The sequence below is a fragment of the Xiphophorus hellerii genome, chromosome 9 (assembly GCF_003331165.1).
Source record: "Xiphophorus hellerii strain 12219 chromosome 9, Xiphophorus_hellerii-4.1, whole genome shotgun sequence".
Lineage (NCBI taxonomy): Eukaryota > Metazoa > Chordata > Actinopteri > Cyprinodontiformes > Poeciliidae > Xiphophorus > Xiphophorus hellerii.
The window spans coordinates 16,898,193-16,914,560 of record NC_045680.1 but is presented as its reverse complement, the minus strand read 5'-3'; the positions used below and the strand labels follow the sequence as shown (position 1 = coordinate 16,914,560).

At 39.4% G+C, this 16,368-nt stretch overlaps 1 protein-coding gene across 2 annotated transcripts; it reads right to left on the bottom strand.

Moving 5' to 3' along the window:
- Positions 1–97: 97 nt before the first annotated feature.
- LOC116725543 (fibropellin-1) lies at positions 98–14,866 on the bottom strand. Of its 2 annotated transcripts, none has more exons than XM_032571661.1 (22): positions 14,696–14,866; positions 13,435–13,575; positions 12,865–12,931; positions 11,806–11,979; positions 11,265–11,390; positions 10,970–11,110; positions 10,669–10,794; positions 9,464–9,586; positions 9,140–9,262; positions 8,914–9,036; positions 7,413–7,535; positions 6,969–7,091; positions 5,729–5,854; positions 5,113–5,241; positions 4,911–5,003; positions 4,068–4,163; positions 3,787–3,882; positions 3,515–3,610; positions 2,842–2,943; positions 2,330–2,435; positions 1,758–1,874; positions 98–1,538 (listed from the first exon to the last, which is right to left on the bottom strand). In XM_032571661.1, exons 2-22 carry the CDS (start codon positions 13,564–13,566, stop codon positions 1,460–1,462), a joined length of 2,421 nt encoding a protein of 806 aa, XP_032427552.1. In that variant the 5' UTR covers positions 13,567–13,575; positions 14,696–14,866; the 3' UTR covers positions 98–1,459. The 2 variants fall into 2 exon arrangements, with proteins under 2 accessions (XP_032427552.1, XP_032427553.1); XM_032571662.1 differs by having other exon boundaries at positions 11,806–11,976.
- Positions 14,867–16,368: the final 1,502 nt, after the last annotated feature.

Genomic DNA, 16,368 nt, shown 5'->3' with positions numbered 1-16,368 from the left:
TTCAGATGAAGAACTGGTGGTGTGCTTTGAATCGCTCTCTTGCTTCATAGCCTATTAAGTAGACCAAGTTAATTATTAAAGCAGCCTCAGACTTTCACACTATCAACACTTTATTTGACTGTTGGAATGATGCTTGTTTACATTTCAAACATTGTCTCATGGCAGATTAAATGGGTTGCACAGCTGCTAAAAGTTCGAACTGTCTCAAGTCAACAGTCTACAGAGTATTTTCCCAAATATCGCAGGTATTTGAATGTTGCAGCTTTCAAGCTTTGCTCTGATGTGCTTTGTAACCTCTGTAATTAATACATGCATTTCTTTCAATCTGCACTCTAACTTACTGTGAAAACTGTCTGCAATCACAGACAATCCCAGGAGACGTCAGATTACGAGGATCAGGGGGTCATCATTCCTTTCAGATTAGCTGCTGATTGCTCTATCGCCATAATGATGAGAACTCAAGGTGACCATCATTGTTCCGTGTCAGAAAAGTGTCTGGACCTCAGGGAAAACCTAGCCAGGTGAAGTATTTCTTCTTTTCTTACCTCCTTGATGCAGCACTTCACCTTTTTCATGTCCACTAAGAGGAGAATGCAATGAACTAAAGCTGCAGTAATAACTCCAGCAACAAAGCGACATGATATAAAAATCACATAATAAAAAAGATGCAATGCTCTGCTCTGGAGTTTTTTTTAAAACTATAAGCATACAGAGCTGACGCCGTCTCATCTGCCAATAATTCCTCCCACCAGCTGAGTGCCAGTTTTCCCCACATCCTGTGCAATCAAGCGACACTCTGTGCGGCAGCTTCTTGGTGGGAGACAGGAGAGCCTGCTACATTCAGGGGAGATTGGACCCTCACAGCCTGATAAGGAGGCTTGGGTTGGCACCACACAAAAGCTTGCGTAAATTCTTTGAGTTGCTCAGTAGCTGTGAATGAATTTTTGAGTTGATGTGTGAAGAAAAAAATAAAACCTTCCCACAGTTGCTAAGTAACCACTAACACCTAAGAGCAAATCCTTTATATGTCTATTTTAAAATCTGCAACTGAATATAAAGTATAAGTGAGCTTGGGTGATTTTATTTGAAGCTGACAATTGATTTCCACCTGCATACTGACAATTCGAATTTTCTAAAAAATATTTACAAATTTACTGCCATTTGAAAGCAAATAATTAAAAATGATGAATTGATAGACCATTTCAAATTTTAAGAAAGTCATGATTGTTTTTTTTTTAAATGTAGATTTACAGATGTGTCTCTTAATCAACCAAAATGACATGAAAAGAGCAGCATTTCCATCAGACACGGCTCTTTTATTTCAACAGTGAAGCTAAACAGCGGCTCCCACAGTTGTTCCCACTTCTGAGATTGTCTGAATTCAGTCCAGGTGGTTTTTCTTCCCCCAACATACTTTTTGCTGCAGATGTTATGCGTCTTTTCCTGTATCCTGCACAGCTTATGTGTTCTTCTTAACAGGACACTGGATTTTGTAGCCAACCCTGTAGGCCTGCAGGTACACACGAGCCTGGTTCATCCTGCAAACATAATCACAGGGCAGAAAAGGCCACAGCGCTGTGGATGCTTTCATTCTGATTTGAATCTAACATTGTTTAAAAATGTTTCCTTTCAACTCACACACACAGATTTGCTTTGTACTAAAAAAAGAACTCTAAAAAGACTTACATAACATGTTTATTTCTTTAAAAACATCTTATTTCCAGAATAACATAAAGCACACCTGAGTGGCAACTGACCTGTATTTAGTGCAAAGCTGAACTCCCAGGGGTCCACAGCGATCAACGTAGCTCTCCCTCACAGCTTTCCTCACAGCACGGGCTGTGCTGACCACCGTGGTGACCACAGGACATGTCCTACGACACACAGATTATTTATTAGAGTATCTACTGCAAGCAGCAGAGCAATTATTCATCCTCACTTCATAAAGTCACCAAATCTTTGTCATTAAGCAGGACTATGTGGAGAAGCCAAAACTCACAACTTTAGAACTTATTATTTAGTACAGCAACAATCTATAATGTTTTATACAAAACATACATGTATTTACTTGAAAATCACTTCTAACTTCTCAGATTTTTGATCTCTGACTTGATATGACAAAATATAAAAGTCTAAATGTTCACCACATTCATACTGTTGAATCCTGGTAAAAACAAACTAGTTAGTCAATATTTTATTTACAATGAGACTCATATGTCATTATCAAATCTGAGTACTTGATGCTGACTAGCCAGAAAAACAGGAACTTGAAGGAAAGCTGATGTTAGATTTTCTACACATGTTAGATTATGTTCATTTTTACACTTACAGTCTCTCACAGCGCAGGCCTGCGGTGCCTTCTGGACAGGTACAGGTGTTGTGCGGGCTGCAGGTGGCTCCATGTTGACAAGGTGGGACACATCGTGTTGTTACAGCTACAGTGACATCCCACAGTATTACTAAGAGAAAACATCTGTTTTTCCTTTGTATCCATCAACAGTCTAGACCAAATTTAATAGGGTTGGACCAGTGTCTTCTTTTTATGGTGGGGACAAAGTAAATGAACGAAACAAACAAGACAGTGCAATACTTCATTTTTCAACACATTAAGTGAACCAAAGAGCCACCTGCAGCTTCAGCACTGCAGACCACAGATCAAGCAAATGTGATCCTATTTCAATATGGCTATAGCATAAAGTGATTTCTAATTCATTGTTAAATTAAAACTGTGAACGTTTAAAAATGAAATAGATCCAAGGAACCAATTAGATACAGTTGATTTAGTATTCTCCTCATAACTTCGGCCGCCCATGCATATGGATTTGAAAGTTATTGGCAAACCTGTTTCACAGAGACCGCCAGTGAATCCTTTGGCACAGCGGCATCGGTTAAGGCCCACACACACTCCTCCGTTCCTGCAAGGCTTTTGACACTGGATTGACTCTGATGGAGACAGAAAACAGAGGACTACAGACGTCTAGACTAATTCAGTTCAACATGGCTCATCTCTGTACCTGTCAGCGAGACTCAGTGACCAGAAAAAGACATTGAACAAATAGCGGAGCAATTCCAAGTGGCCCGTAAACTCGTGTGTGTTTTCTCTGAGGTAACACGACCTCGGGGGATGAGGAACTGCATTCTGGCTTTATTATTATTTTTTTTTAATAAGCAATGCAACAGTTCTCTTGCTTGATTATAGCCTGAATCAATCAATCCCTATTATAAATCAGCAGCAGGTTTAATTAACTTTTAATTAATTTAACTAATTACAGCAAAAACTTTGGTGCTCCATACAGACTCTACATCCTAAAAAATTATTATTCTTTTTCCTTCTTTTTTTCTTTTGCAAACGTGTGGGGTGTGTTGGTGTGTGTGGGTGTGTGTGTGTGTGTGTGCATAAAATACTTGGTTTAGCATTTGCAATGATATTGTTGATTTAAAGAGCTTACTAAATTAAAATAGATACACAAGCTATAATGAACTTAATAGAGATTGAACATTTTCATTGTTTTACCAATCTGGCATCGAGCTCCTTGCCATCCAGCAACACACGTGCATTTGTTAACATCCACACATCTTCCCCCATTCTGACAGGCTGGAGTGCACAGTGCTGCGAAACACACAAAGAAACCTCTTACAAAGACAATACTGCTTACATCTGATTCAGTCTGCCGTCTTTAAATGAACTGTTTTCATGTTTTTACTTCATGTTATTAGCAGTTTTTATAGTTGCTAAAGTAGTAAAAAAAAAAAGTCACTCAGATGTTTTGTTGTGATTTCACTCACGCAACAGGCACTGGGGGCCCGTGTAATCAGAGGAGCACTGGCAGGTACCAGGGCCTACACAGCGGCCGCCGTTTGCACACGGCAGCTCACACACAGCTAAGCATGGAGAGATAAAAATATTTTAAACCTAAACAGTTACAGATATAGTATGCGAAACTGGAACAATGCAAATCAAAACAACTCATTTCCAAGCATGCGTTATCTACTACGCAAAGTTACAGAGAATAGGTCGACTCTCACAAGCTGATTCATGCTCCTACTGATGAAATAAGACATAGTACCTGTGTGGCAGCCTTCTCCTGTCCACCCAGAAGGACACAAACACATGTTCCAGCGCATGCAGGTTCCTCCATGGGCACAGGGTGGAGAGCAAATGGCTAAAACAAACAACCAACAAGGATTTATTACATCTTTAATTTATACTTTCACAGTTTTTAACACAGTTTTGGGTTAGATGATTACTTTACACCTTAATCTGCCAGGGGTAGGAATAGTTTTGGGATGAACTGAACATTACCATGGGTTATAAAAACATATTTTTCACAGCATGTGGCTATTTTGTTGACTTAAGTGTCTTTTCCAGATAAATTTAACCAGAAAGTCTGTGAACGTTCAACAAAGTCAACAGAAACATCTTGGTCAATTTAAAGGATCACATCAAACCTAAATGTGCCAGGGAGCGTGAATAATTTTGAGTCTACCTGTGCTTAAACCAGTGAATATCAGTTTATTGCTTTTGATAATTGTTTTTATGAATTTCCCAGTTAAATAATCATAAATAGGATCAAAATCCCTTTTAATCTGACTGTATAAAGAAATTTATTGATTGTTGCTCTTGTCCCTTTTCAGGCAAGTTGACTTCTAAAATGTAACAGATTTAAAAACTCTAATTAAACCAAAATAACGTGAAGCAATTTAAAGGTTAATTTGAATCAAGGAATCACCTTTTCTTACAGATATTGAAAAGTCGTTCAGCTCACCAATTGTCAAAGCAGGTATGAAATGGCAGCTTGTTTAGTATATATCTGGGTACAAAACAACCAAAGCTGCAAAATCATGAAATAGCGAAGAGGCAAAATGACCAGCATCCCTCTATGTATAATCATTTACATTAAGGTTTGTACCTGAGCACCCCACACCAGGGTAGCCTGGAGGACAGTCGCAGCTGTTTGGCCCCACACACACTCCGTAGTTCTGACATGGTGGGTCACACACAGCTGGAGCAGATAAGACCCGTATTAACTCAGGTTGGGTGTAAAAGAGGTGCTATCACCAAACATATTAATGAGATTTTTTCTCGTCGGTGTGCGAGGGTGTTTGACTCACGTCGACACCTGGTGGGGTCATCAGCTCGGACCTCGTACCCCTCCTTGCAGGTGCAGTTAAACCCGCCAGGGTGGTTCACACAGAGCTGCTCACAGCCTCCGTTTGTAAAGTCTCTGCACTCGTTCGCGTCTCATTGGGAGGGACAGATGGGGAGACAGTTTAAAAGCCTGCAAATCGAATTCTGGAAAACACTTTTGAGATAAAGCGAGAAAACAAATTTGGATGGAAACATAGTGCATAAAACTTGGCAACAGCAGAACTTATTAAGATTTGATAGCATTAATTTTGAGCACTTCCGTTCTCCCAGCTGTTGTAATTTGATTTAGAGAGCACCTTCATACTGGCAAGTGCAAAAAGAATGAGCGTTTGATACCGGTCTGTGAAACCAGTCCAACTTTTATTATGCTTTTAGCTGAAAGCTGACAGCAGTAAATGTTTAACAGAGATTGCAATTGGAGGAAGCTTTCAACAGATGGTGAAATTTGAGGAAATTCAGGATTGTAGTGGCGTGATTAAAATCAAATCAACTAACAGAGTTTCTTGCATAAATATGGTTTAATAGGATATCCTAAAACCTTTACAAAAGCAAAGTTGAAGAGTGAAGATGAAGTCTCACCAATGCAGCTCTTGAGGTCGTCTCCCAGCTTCCAACCTGCGCGACAGCTACACTGGATGTCGCCCTCAGCTCTCAGGGAACATACATGGTTGCAACCTCCATTTCTTAGCAGACAAGAGGTAGCATCTATTCATGTCAAGAAGAACAGGAGCTTTAAATACCCTAGTGCCTTATGGCCCACAGAAAAATGTATTTAAGACAAGATATCAGTATAAACCTGGTTCAGTAATGGAGCATTACAAAGTAGTTTTACCCACGAGTCCAGAGATATTTACTTTTCAAAGACAAAGGTAGCATGAGGGACAGAAAGAGGCTTTATGGATAATACTGAATCAGTTTTCTCTGTAGGCATATCCTATCTCAATTCAATAGGAGTTACTGTAGGTCAGTATCATATATATAGGGTCAGGGAATTTTCTGTTTCCTCAGAAATCCTCTATGCTGCCCTCACAGTTGATATTTCTGCATTTTATTATTGTGGTATTAATAAATACTCTTGTAAATATTTTCTTTTATTTTAATTCCAGCTCTTAAAAGATAGCCATGCAAGGGCGTGCCGTGGTGGCGTAGTGGTTAGCGCGACCCGTATTTGGAGGCCTTGAGTCCTCGACGCGGCCGTCGCAGGTTCGACTCCCGGACCGGACGACATTTGCCGCATGTCTTCCCCCGTTTCCTGTCAGCCTACTATCATATAAGGGACACTAAAGCCCACAAAAAGACCCCCTGGAGGGGTTAAAAAAAAAAGGAAAAGATAGCCATGCATGCTGTTTAAAACAGTATTAATAAATAAATGTGGCGATACTGGGACATCTGATTGTAAGAATAATGGAATAAATAATATAAGTTTTGCAGGTGTATACCACCTTATCTTTTAATTGGCTCTTGCACTTCAATCCACAAAAACCTCACAGTATAAATATATGTACGTCTACAATGTTGAGGTGAAGTGGCAAAACAGTTCTTTTATAGAAAAGAAAAGTCCTAAGAGTGCTTTTAAATCTCTGGTAGGGGTGCTGGTCTGTTGGGTCTCTATTCCCTCATATACTTTAACACAATTGAGAAGAAAAAATTATTGAAAATTATATAACACACACTTTAAGTCTAGGAGGATGATAACTGCAAGAAAATCCCTAGGATGTGTAAATTTGATTTATGTACGTCCTCCTTAACATCAGTAGACAACCTGGCAGGTCACTTCACACATTAACAACTAATGTTAGTCACATGCTAGGGAACCCACTAGTGCAAGTGAGGTTGTCAGTATCCAACAACAGAGGACGCGGGCAGTGGCAGGTGAATCCCCCAGGAGAGTTGGTACAGGCATGAGAGCATCCGCCATTCTGCAGTTTGCATTCGTCGACATCTGCGTGCAAACAGAGGGGAAAATTGTCAACGTTAACCTTTAGGGATTCAAGCCTCGCTTCTGTACATCAGAATGATGGTTTATTTTTCTTTATCTACTAATCTTTTAAAATGTGTCCCCAGGACTCTCAGTTATGTCCAGGCATGCAAACATCCTGTCTGGCAAACACATAAAAAAAAAAAAACAGATTGCATATTCATAGCAGTTTTTTCCCCCCTGTTGTGAATGCTGGTAAATTGCTGAAACTGAGCTGCTTTAAATGACTGAAAACGAGTGTGCAAACTGCTGCATTAAGTGAATGAGTGCCTGCAGGTTACTGACCTACGCAGGTGCGGCCATCAATGTGCAGCTGGTAGCCCGGTTTACAGGAGCACCGGAAAGAGCCTATAGTGTTGACACAAATGTGCTGACAGGTCCCATTTGGAGCTGAACACTCGTCCACATCTGGGAGGATCAGAGACATTTAGATAACTCCTTCGCCACAAACATAACACAACATCCAAGAGCTCATTTAGACTTTAATTAGACAACAGATGTTTGAGATTTTACAAGTTTGGATGAAGTGATTGATGCATATTTAGGATTGATGCAAAAGGTCAGCGGAGGCTTGATTTCTCTGCTGCCTTATGCTGACATGTAATTTGGGTGAAATCACAGTTTAATTCTTGCTGGAGAGGCAAATTGTATTCAATTAACTAGCAGTGTTGCTGGTGGACAGCCAAATTTGTGGGTATTTCAGTTTTATTTGCCAAATTCAGGTAAGCTTTTGTCTTTACAAACACATTACTGACTGCTGAAAGAGGCTGCCACAATTATTTGTTCTTCCTCAGCTTTTATAAACAGAGATCACAATATGAATTTGAAGGTTTACTGTTAATATTCAGTGTTTACCTCCTTATCTTTCTTGTTTGATGGAAAGAGACACATCACTGCACTTTACAAGACATTATTCACTGGCTATTTATTTACTTACAGGCTGAAAATACCAAGTATGGGAAGTATGGGGTGTCAAGATTTGGAAGTCGTTTATAAAAGTACAAAAACATGTGGAAACAACGTAGTTGATGCCCAGAGTTTCAGCTTGACCAAGAAAGGGAAAAAATATTAATATATGTATTTTAACAAAATATTATTAGAATAGCAATTTGTTTTTCAAGATTTTTGGTACTATTGGCCTTTCCTGACAGTTAACAGACAGGAAATGAGGAGAAAGAGCAGACTGGAAGAGGTCAAGGTCTCAAGGCTGTGAATCAAACCCACGATGGTCGAGTTGAGGATTATTGTCCCTTTATGTGTGGTGACCGCCTTACCGTTACACTATGTGACGTCCATAGCACAGCACTGTTGTAGCGTATGGCCATAAAAAAAAAAACATCCGAAAACCAAATTTCCACTTGTTTCTCCTGCACATGCCAGAAATAGCACTGCAGAAAAACTAGTTTCTGCAGGAAATAAAATCTCCGATCACCAGTTATCTTCTGAAATCTTTGGACATCTTCAAAATAATGTTAGTCTAATTTAGTCTATCCAAATAATTTAGTCTGAAAAAACACATTATAAGTTAGGCTGGGACAACTTTCAAACACATTGAGGTGTCAGCAGATTTTTTTATGTGGATGACTTGCCGCCTTTCTTTTTTTGACCACAGTTTTACGTTTCTTATGTGGAAGTACCTAGACTCATAATTGTTGGAGTTAGTGTGGACCTGGCAGTGTTTTTTTTTAATTTTTTTATCTTCATTTGCTACTCAGGAAAAGACAAAGTAATTTATTTGTGTTTTTTTTTTCTTTTCTGATCAACATTTTTCTTTCAAAATAATTACCTGTGCAGTTATGTCCACCCTGGTCCAGCTGGTAGCCCGCAGCACACTGACAGCTGTACGTTCCTAATTCATTGGTGCAGTTGTGTTCACAGTACCCATTGTTAAGAAGGCACTCATCAACATCTGCAAATAAGGAGAAATTTGAAGGACTTCCATGCTCAACTGCGGTTAGCAAATTTTCAGCCATGTTTGTGGTAAAGCATGCAGATAAATAACTCTTACCCACCAAAGCAAGCATGCCCGTCTCCATTAAAGCCCTGGTAACACTGGCAGAAGTACGAACCGATGATGTTGCCACATTGAGCGTTGGTGTCACACCTGTGAATGCCTGATGCACACTCGTTCTCATCTAGGAGGAGATTTTTTTTTTTTTTTTTGCAAAGCAGTATCTAAAGCTCAATCCATTTCTGTTCCATAGCCATTCTGCCGCCCAGGATAATTTTAATGGAAGGCATAACAGCAGGCATTAAAACCCGCGCACACAAGGAAGCTGACCCCGTCGTCGCGAAACAGAGTTTTCCACAGAGAGACGTCAGCACTAATTGCTTACCTTCGCAGTGTGTGCCGTTTCCCTGGTAACCGGGTCGACAAATACACTTGTAGCTCCCAAGCGTGTTCTCACACACACCCTGACCTTCGCACAACTCGGGACTCTCTATACACTCATCCACATCTGGGACAGGAGAAAAGTGACATACAATAGTTTTTTGTTGGGTTTTTTTTCACAGCTGATGAGATTTCCTCTTAAATATTTTACAGCCAAGTTAAAAAATGCATTATTTACACAAAGAAGTCACATTACAAATTGTGTTGAAACCCACTTTACCTCAATCAGGGCTCTGATTAGGCAGATTTAATAGTTGTAAATCTGTCACTAGAAAAAAGCTTCACTATGACAACATTGTCCAAGATGGTCTATTATTCTTGTTAATCTTGTTTGTATGAACATTTCTGTATTTATTCTTCCTATGTATCATTATGTTATTTTTGCTGCTTTAGGCAAAGCTGCACAAACTTCATTTGAAAGTCATTTTAACTGTAATGCCCTTTTTCAGTAAATCAGAGGAAGTGGGTGGAAATCGACACCAGAAGGCAGTATTAAGGATTTCAACTTATAAAGCCTGAAAGCTTTACAGTGCTTATGTTGTGATACACAAATTGAAATCAGTCATAACCTCCCATGGACTCTGTGCAGCCACTATGTTTTAAAGTCTGAAAGAAAAGCATCCTGCAGCTGGTGATGCTCTCTATGTGACTGACGCTCTTTTGGAAGACATCTAATAGGATTAGATTCAAAATCTATGAAATATACCAACTTCCTCTGTGCTAGAAGTGCTTTCAACTCTTAATCAGATAGGAAGCACCATGAAATAATCACAAGTTGTAGCTTGTGAGTCAGGCTGCTTTGGATATCTCTCTTTTTTTTTTTTTTATCGATACATGAACTCATTTAAGACCACTTTTTGAGTCTACTCAGATTATCTCTGTCCGATTTTATAATTTATAAAAAATAAAAAAAACTATATGCAGAAAACAACAGCATATAAACGAACTGAACATTTCTTACTTTCATTATAGGCTGGATAAAAGCAGTAAAAGCAGGTAATAACAAAGTACTAAAGAGCAGGTTGGCAGCACAGCAGCAGCTTGAAGCTAAATACCCCTCACTTTCAGGAGAATTATACCTGGATACTGAAAGCATCGACTCAGATCTAAATATGAGTCTGTTCCAGTGATACTTAATAAAAGACTTACCAACACAGGCAGAGGCCTCGGTTCTAAAGCCCCGCTGGCACCGGCACAGAAAGCTGCCGGGAGTGTTCACACATACGTTTCCCAGTTCACGACGACACAGCTCCTCAAAGCTGCACTCATCTACATCTACACAGGACGAAAATCAACAGCTGTCCACGTTAGGGTGGAGGGCCACAATCAAGAGGGTTATTCATGATTATTCAGTCATTCAGGGCCACGCTATGCAGGAATCTTTCACATTTTTTATTTATTGTTTTATTACGAAGGCAGTGTTTGTATCACATCCCAAAATGAACTTTACCTACACAGCCTTGTTCATTCAAAGCCCTTACATGTCCCACTGGGCACGAGCAGGTGAAGGAACCAGGGGTGTTTGTGCATTCAGCCCCTTCCTGACAGGCCTGCAAGCCCGTGACTGCAGCCAGAGCACATTCATCTATGTCTGTAAAAAATCCAAAGGAGATATTCTTTATAACCATGACATGCAAGCTCTATCTTTATTAAAATATACATATCTTTCTCTCTGCTGCACACACACGCACACCCCCGCGCACGCCCACACACACACACACACACATTTATGGAGGCAGACAAACCCTGGCACCCTCCAGAACCCATCAGGTAGCCACGGAGACAGGAACATGAGTATGAGCCAGGGCTATTAGTGCAGCTGGCATGGGGACCACATGGTCCGGGTCCTGCTCCATCACACTCATTAACATCTGGTGAACGGAGACAGATGACAGGAAGATACACGATCAAATGTGACATGATGTGGAAGAGGTAAGAGCATAAATGTATTTTTAAAAAATAGAGTCTAACAGAGTCAGGTGGAAGATTGATTCTTCTACCTCCTTAAAATAGCTCCACTTTTTCAGAATTTGTCATTTTTCTTTCCTGTAGCAGATTATAAGTTGATGATTTCCATAAATGTATTGTATTCATCTGTTCCAGGAAGGGATTCTCATTTTATAGAAAGCAGTCTTGAAAAATTCCTCCATTGTTTGCACAAACCTGCCTACCATTCTACACTTGAGGACAATTTCACAACATCCACAGAGACTTCCCTGGATTTCCAGAACCACAAACATCATCATAAATCATCGCTCCATGCTTGTAAGTCTGCCCATGTCTCACCTTTACATTCGGCTGCTCCGTGCAGAGCGAATCCTACAGGACAAGTACAGTTGTCACCGCTCCGCACTGTCCCGGACGGACAGCCACAACCAGTGCTGCCCCCCTGCGTCACCTGGTTTCCTAGACACCGAGCAAGAGTGGGGCTCGGCCGAGACGTAGTAATCGTTGGAGCTGGTTATGTAGAAAGAAAGCAACACAGTGATCTGTAAAAGTATTTATAATCCTTGAACTTTTTCCACAATTTGTGGTGTTACAACTGCAATCTTCAATGTATTTTATCAGGATTTTATCTGACAGAGCAGAAGCAAGTAGTACAGAACTGTGACACGGCAGCAAAAACCAGTAAATATTTTTCAAAAATGCTGAGAAAGGGGTGTGTATTTGTACACGGCTACCTTTTACACTTATATCTCAATGAAATGTAGCCCAATTTAATTTAATTCATATTAAATGGTTAACCTATTGTTGCTCAGTTATATGTGGAAGGATGGAGTGAAATGAAGACCAATCCTGGATGAAAACCTGTTAGAGACTGCAAAAGACTTGAGACTGGAAGGAAGCTTCCCCTTCCACCGGGAGAACGATGCTAAACACACAGCCAGAGCTACAATGAAATAGTTTAGATCAAAGCTCCAGTGTTAGAAGTTCCAGTGTTATAATAGCCTAGTCAAAGTCCGGACCTGTAGTCAATCAAATATATGGAGAAACTTAAAAACTGATGTCCCTCCATCCAATCTGAATCACAATGATTTGTTTTGCAAAAAACACTAGGGAACAGTTTTCATCTCTAGGTGTACCAAAGCTCTCCATCAGCTTTGTCCATATTTACCCAAAGAACCTTATCTTTGATTCCATCAAAACACAGTGACAAAAAGTATTAAATATAAATGAATGTCATATTTCTCTTTTTTTATGACAAAACATATTGAGGGTTGCTGTTGTACACTAACTAAATTTGAAAAAGCTCAAGGTTTTAAATGTATTTTCGATTGTACTACAAAAACAAACAAAAAAAAAAGAACTACAGCACAATCCACAGAACACATGTAGAAAACCTACATGTGGTTGCTGTATGACTCTCCATCACTTCTGTGATATTTCTGATTGCATTCTCAATTTCTGGACTCTGAAACACAAAAATGCAAAAACGTACAAGGTTTATTCAAAGCAATAAGCCTAAAGGAAATCCGTTTCACTGTGTAAGTCTTCTTTCTATTACATATACCAAGACGAATTGCTGACCAAGGTGATTGAAAAGCTGAAAACAGGAAGGACAAAAAAGTGAAATAAAAAAACAAATACAGATAAATTGCTAATTGCTGCTGCCACTAGTCTGGAGGAACTGAGTGAGGACGGCGTAGAGGAGGAGCTTTATAGAAATAGGAGGTATGAGCAAGTGTTTAGGCATCCCCCGAATGGCTGCCATTGGAGAATCATGGATTCCTCAAACATAAACAAAAAAAATCAAGGCAACAGTACAAGTATGTTTTTGACAAGGGATTATGATATAAAGCTCAAAAAAGTCAATTTTACATAATGCTCCCTCCCATCCCTTCACTTTTTATAGATCAAGCAAACAAAACAAAAAAGCTCCACACATCTCAAACAGAAGATAAACCACTGACTGACCTGGCTCCTGTTGAGTTTGGCCTCAAGTTGTTTGAGGACTTCATTGTCATTTTCTTCATGGTTGCTCAGAATTCCAGTCACTAGCAAAAGCAGCAGCAGCAACGCTGACACAAGGGTCCAGAGGTGGGTCATTGCCTGAAACTACATCAGGAAATCAGCTCATTTATAGAGCTGCAAATGACTGTTTCCAGTAAGTCAGACAACAGAGAAACAGTCTATTCAATGCATGTTTAGGCACGAAAGGTATGGGGGATTTAAGCAGCCTGTCATTACCCCCCACCTCTCCTTCTGAGGCTGCACAAAGCATAGGAAACCTATTAGTACCACATATGCTTGAGCTGCAGCCGCTTTAAAATTATTACTGTCTGATACAGGGTTTTTTTTCCCACCCCTGGTTGCCACTGAAGCACATTAATATCTGTTAAACTGAAAAACCTTTAGAAAAGTTACCAATGTGGACAATTTAAATCAAATCTTCATGTGTAAGTGAATTGTCAACCTGACAGTTGAGACAGTTAGAGGTTATTTGATGAGACAATCAGTCAATGTAAACGTACGTATTCAGAAATATCAGAACTTGAACAAAGCACGTTATAAGTTAGCAAAAGGAAAGGACAAAAAATACAAACGTGTTCAAAGAACTAATAAAAGTAGAGAAAGAATATCTGCTGTAACAAGGTGTCTGTTCTGGAATTAGAAAGCCAAGAAAAGAGAAATAAACCTGAAACTTCTTCACTTCTAATTATATTCAATTTCAAACTATCCAGTTTTGATACATGGATCACAATGTTTTGGCCACCTGTTGGTTATTTTCACTATGGATATCGGGTTCTCAGTTCCCTGATGACAAGTTTTTAAAAAGAAAGCATTGATTATATTATGTCACTGTTGACATTTTAAGGGTCAAAATTATGAAACTTTTGATTTGAAGTTTGCAACTCTCCTACCACAGCCAACATAATTACAGTATCATTTTATGTGGACACAAATACAATTAACAAATAGCTTCTATATGACTCTGGAGTTTTGTCAGAGGCGTATGTCTTTACATAATGAGTCAAATTAAATGATATTTTCTTCACTTTTGAAAAAATGCAAAGCTCTTCAACTTATATTTTTGAGTTGAAACTGTGCGTTACATTTTACAGTCTAGGTGAAAAGTTACGCCACAAAACAGCATAAACATGTCATGTTAACTGGGAATGAACGAGTTCTGTGGAGAGTTGATGCGATGCGAGGCAGAGCTCTTCAACCAACTCACCGTTATGCCCGGATTATATGTTTCCCCAAACTAAAGACGCCGAAAAATGCGCGATCCGTAGCCTACTTCGATCTCTTCAGATGAGGGATCCTGCAGCTGCACGCCAGGCTTCTCTCTCTATGTCAGAATCATAAAAAGAGGGGGGAGGCGATGCAATCCAGCAGTGACTCCACATCCTGTGTCGGAGCTCCGCACTTCCCATTCCACTAATCCCCAAACACCACAAACAACGAGCCAGAAACAAGACGAGGCCTCTGCAATAAGCACACAATTTTGTTCCCGAGGCAGATTTATGTTAGGAAATATGACAGCAATCTCTCAAAGTATAATACAATAACGTGTTTTAATGTCATTTAACTGGAAATAGCTCCAAGCATTAGAAACGACCAGTGGTCAGAATCAAGTCAGGACATTACTTTCAGAGATTTTACATCTGGTCAAATATTCACCCGTCACCCGTTGCTACTGGGTACTTCAGTACCCAGTAGCAACGAATGTCTATATTTTAAATATTTACAGAAAATAAACACATTTTTAAGCAAGCATGTTAAAACTTTCTCAATAATTTGTGTCCTAAAGAGCTTAAAAATGTTTTTTTTTTTCTGTCAAAATTCTCTTAATGTGTTTCCTTTTACCATTTGCATGTGAGGCATTCACTCTTCCCTACACAGGGAGCTCTAAAGGCTTGTTGAAAACATAAGATTAAGTCTTTTTGTGTTTGGAACAGCTTGTAAAATGGACAAAGGTCATGGTCAGAAATATAAGTAGAGGTTCTCTAGAAGACAGCCACTTTTGCAGAGAAATTCAAACTAAAAGTTGAATAGCTGAGGTTTCATTTCCTGCTCCCGTGTGCCCCATCTTCAATTTTGCACTTCTGGTCATAAAGTATCTCTCCTAGTTCATTTCTTCCTTATATTTCAATTTCCTGCCGTCAAGAAGTAGTTGGACTTTCCTCGTTCTCACTTTTTATGATCAGTCTTTGCCTGTGTTCAGAACCTCTTGCATTTTGTTGTTCCTACTGTGTGTGTGTGTTTCCCCCCGATACTGATGCACACATAACTTACCAGTTGGGTGCATTGTTTGATCTGTACTTAACTGTACATTATTATATTCAACAATATTTAAATTAGTTCCACATCGTGCTATGAGAGTCTGATCAGTTATATTTTCAGGTTAGGAGTTGACATGGATTCACTAGCATGAGGTAACTCAATTAACTCATGCTAATTCAGGCCTAAGCTACAGTGACAAGAGAATCTTTTAAATCTAAGGCACTAAATTAGCTGTTTAACACAGAGGTGGTGGCATTATTCTGAGGGCAACATCTGACAGCCAGTGCTATAGATGTGTTGAACACAATCTGTTTAATTTCTGAAATGAAAATATCAAATATCCAGCCTGAGCTATATCTTAAGTTTGGTGATGACTTCTAAAGGAGTGTGGCTTCTTTCCAGTATGTTACGTCTGTCCAAACATAAATGGACATAACTTGTACACGGTTATTGTTTAAAAAAATTAAAAAAAAATCATGTAGGTTTTCTCCTACACTGATAAAAGATACAAAGAAATAGCACAATGAAACGTCTCAATTTAATCAGATCCATGCCAGTGAAAATTTATCTCCTGAATGAATCTAACTTCAGAACTGTTCAAAAACACACAAAGCATGTCAA

Excerpts from the sequence above, each read along its gene's own strand:
- LOC116725543 (XM_032571661.1), bottom strand. The coding sequence starts at position 13,566 with ATGACCCACCTCTGGACCCTTGTGTCAGCGTTGCTGCTGCTGCTTTTG. Across the intron at positions 9,263-9,463 it reads AAACGGCACACACTGCGAAG|ATGAGAACGAGTGTGCATCA; the intron begins GTAAGCAATTAG and ends ATCTCCTCCTAG. Across the intron at positions 5,004-5,112 it reads TGACCCCACCAGGTGTCGAC|CTGTGTGTGACCCACCATGT; the intron begins GTGAGTCAAACA and ends TATCTGCTCCAG.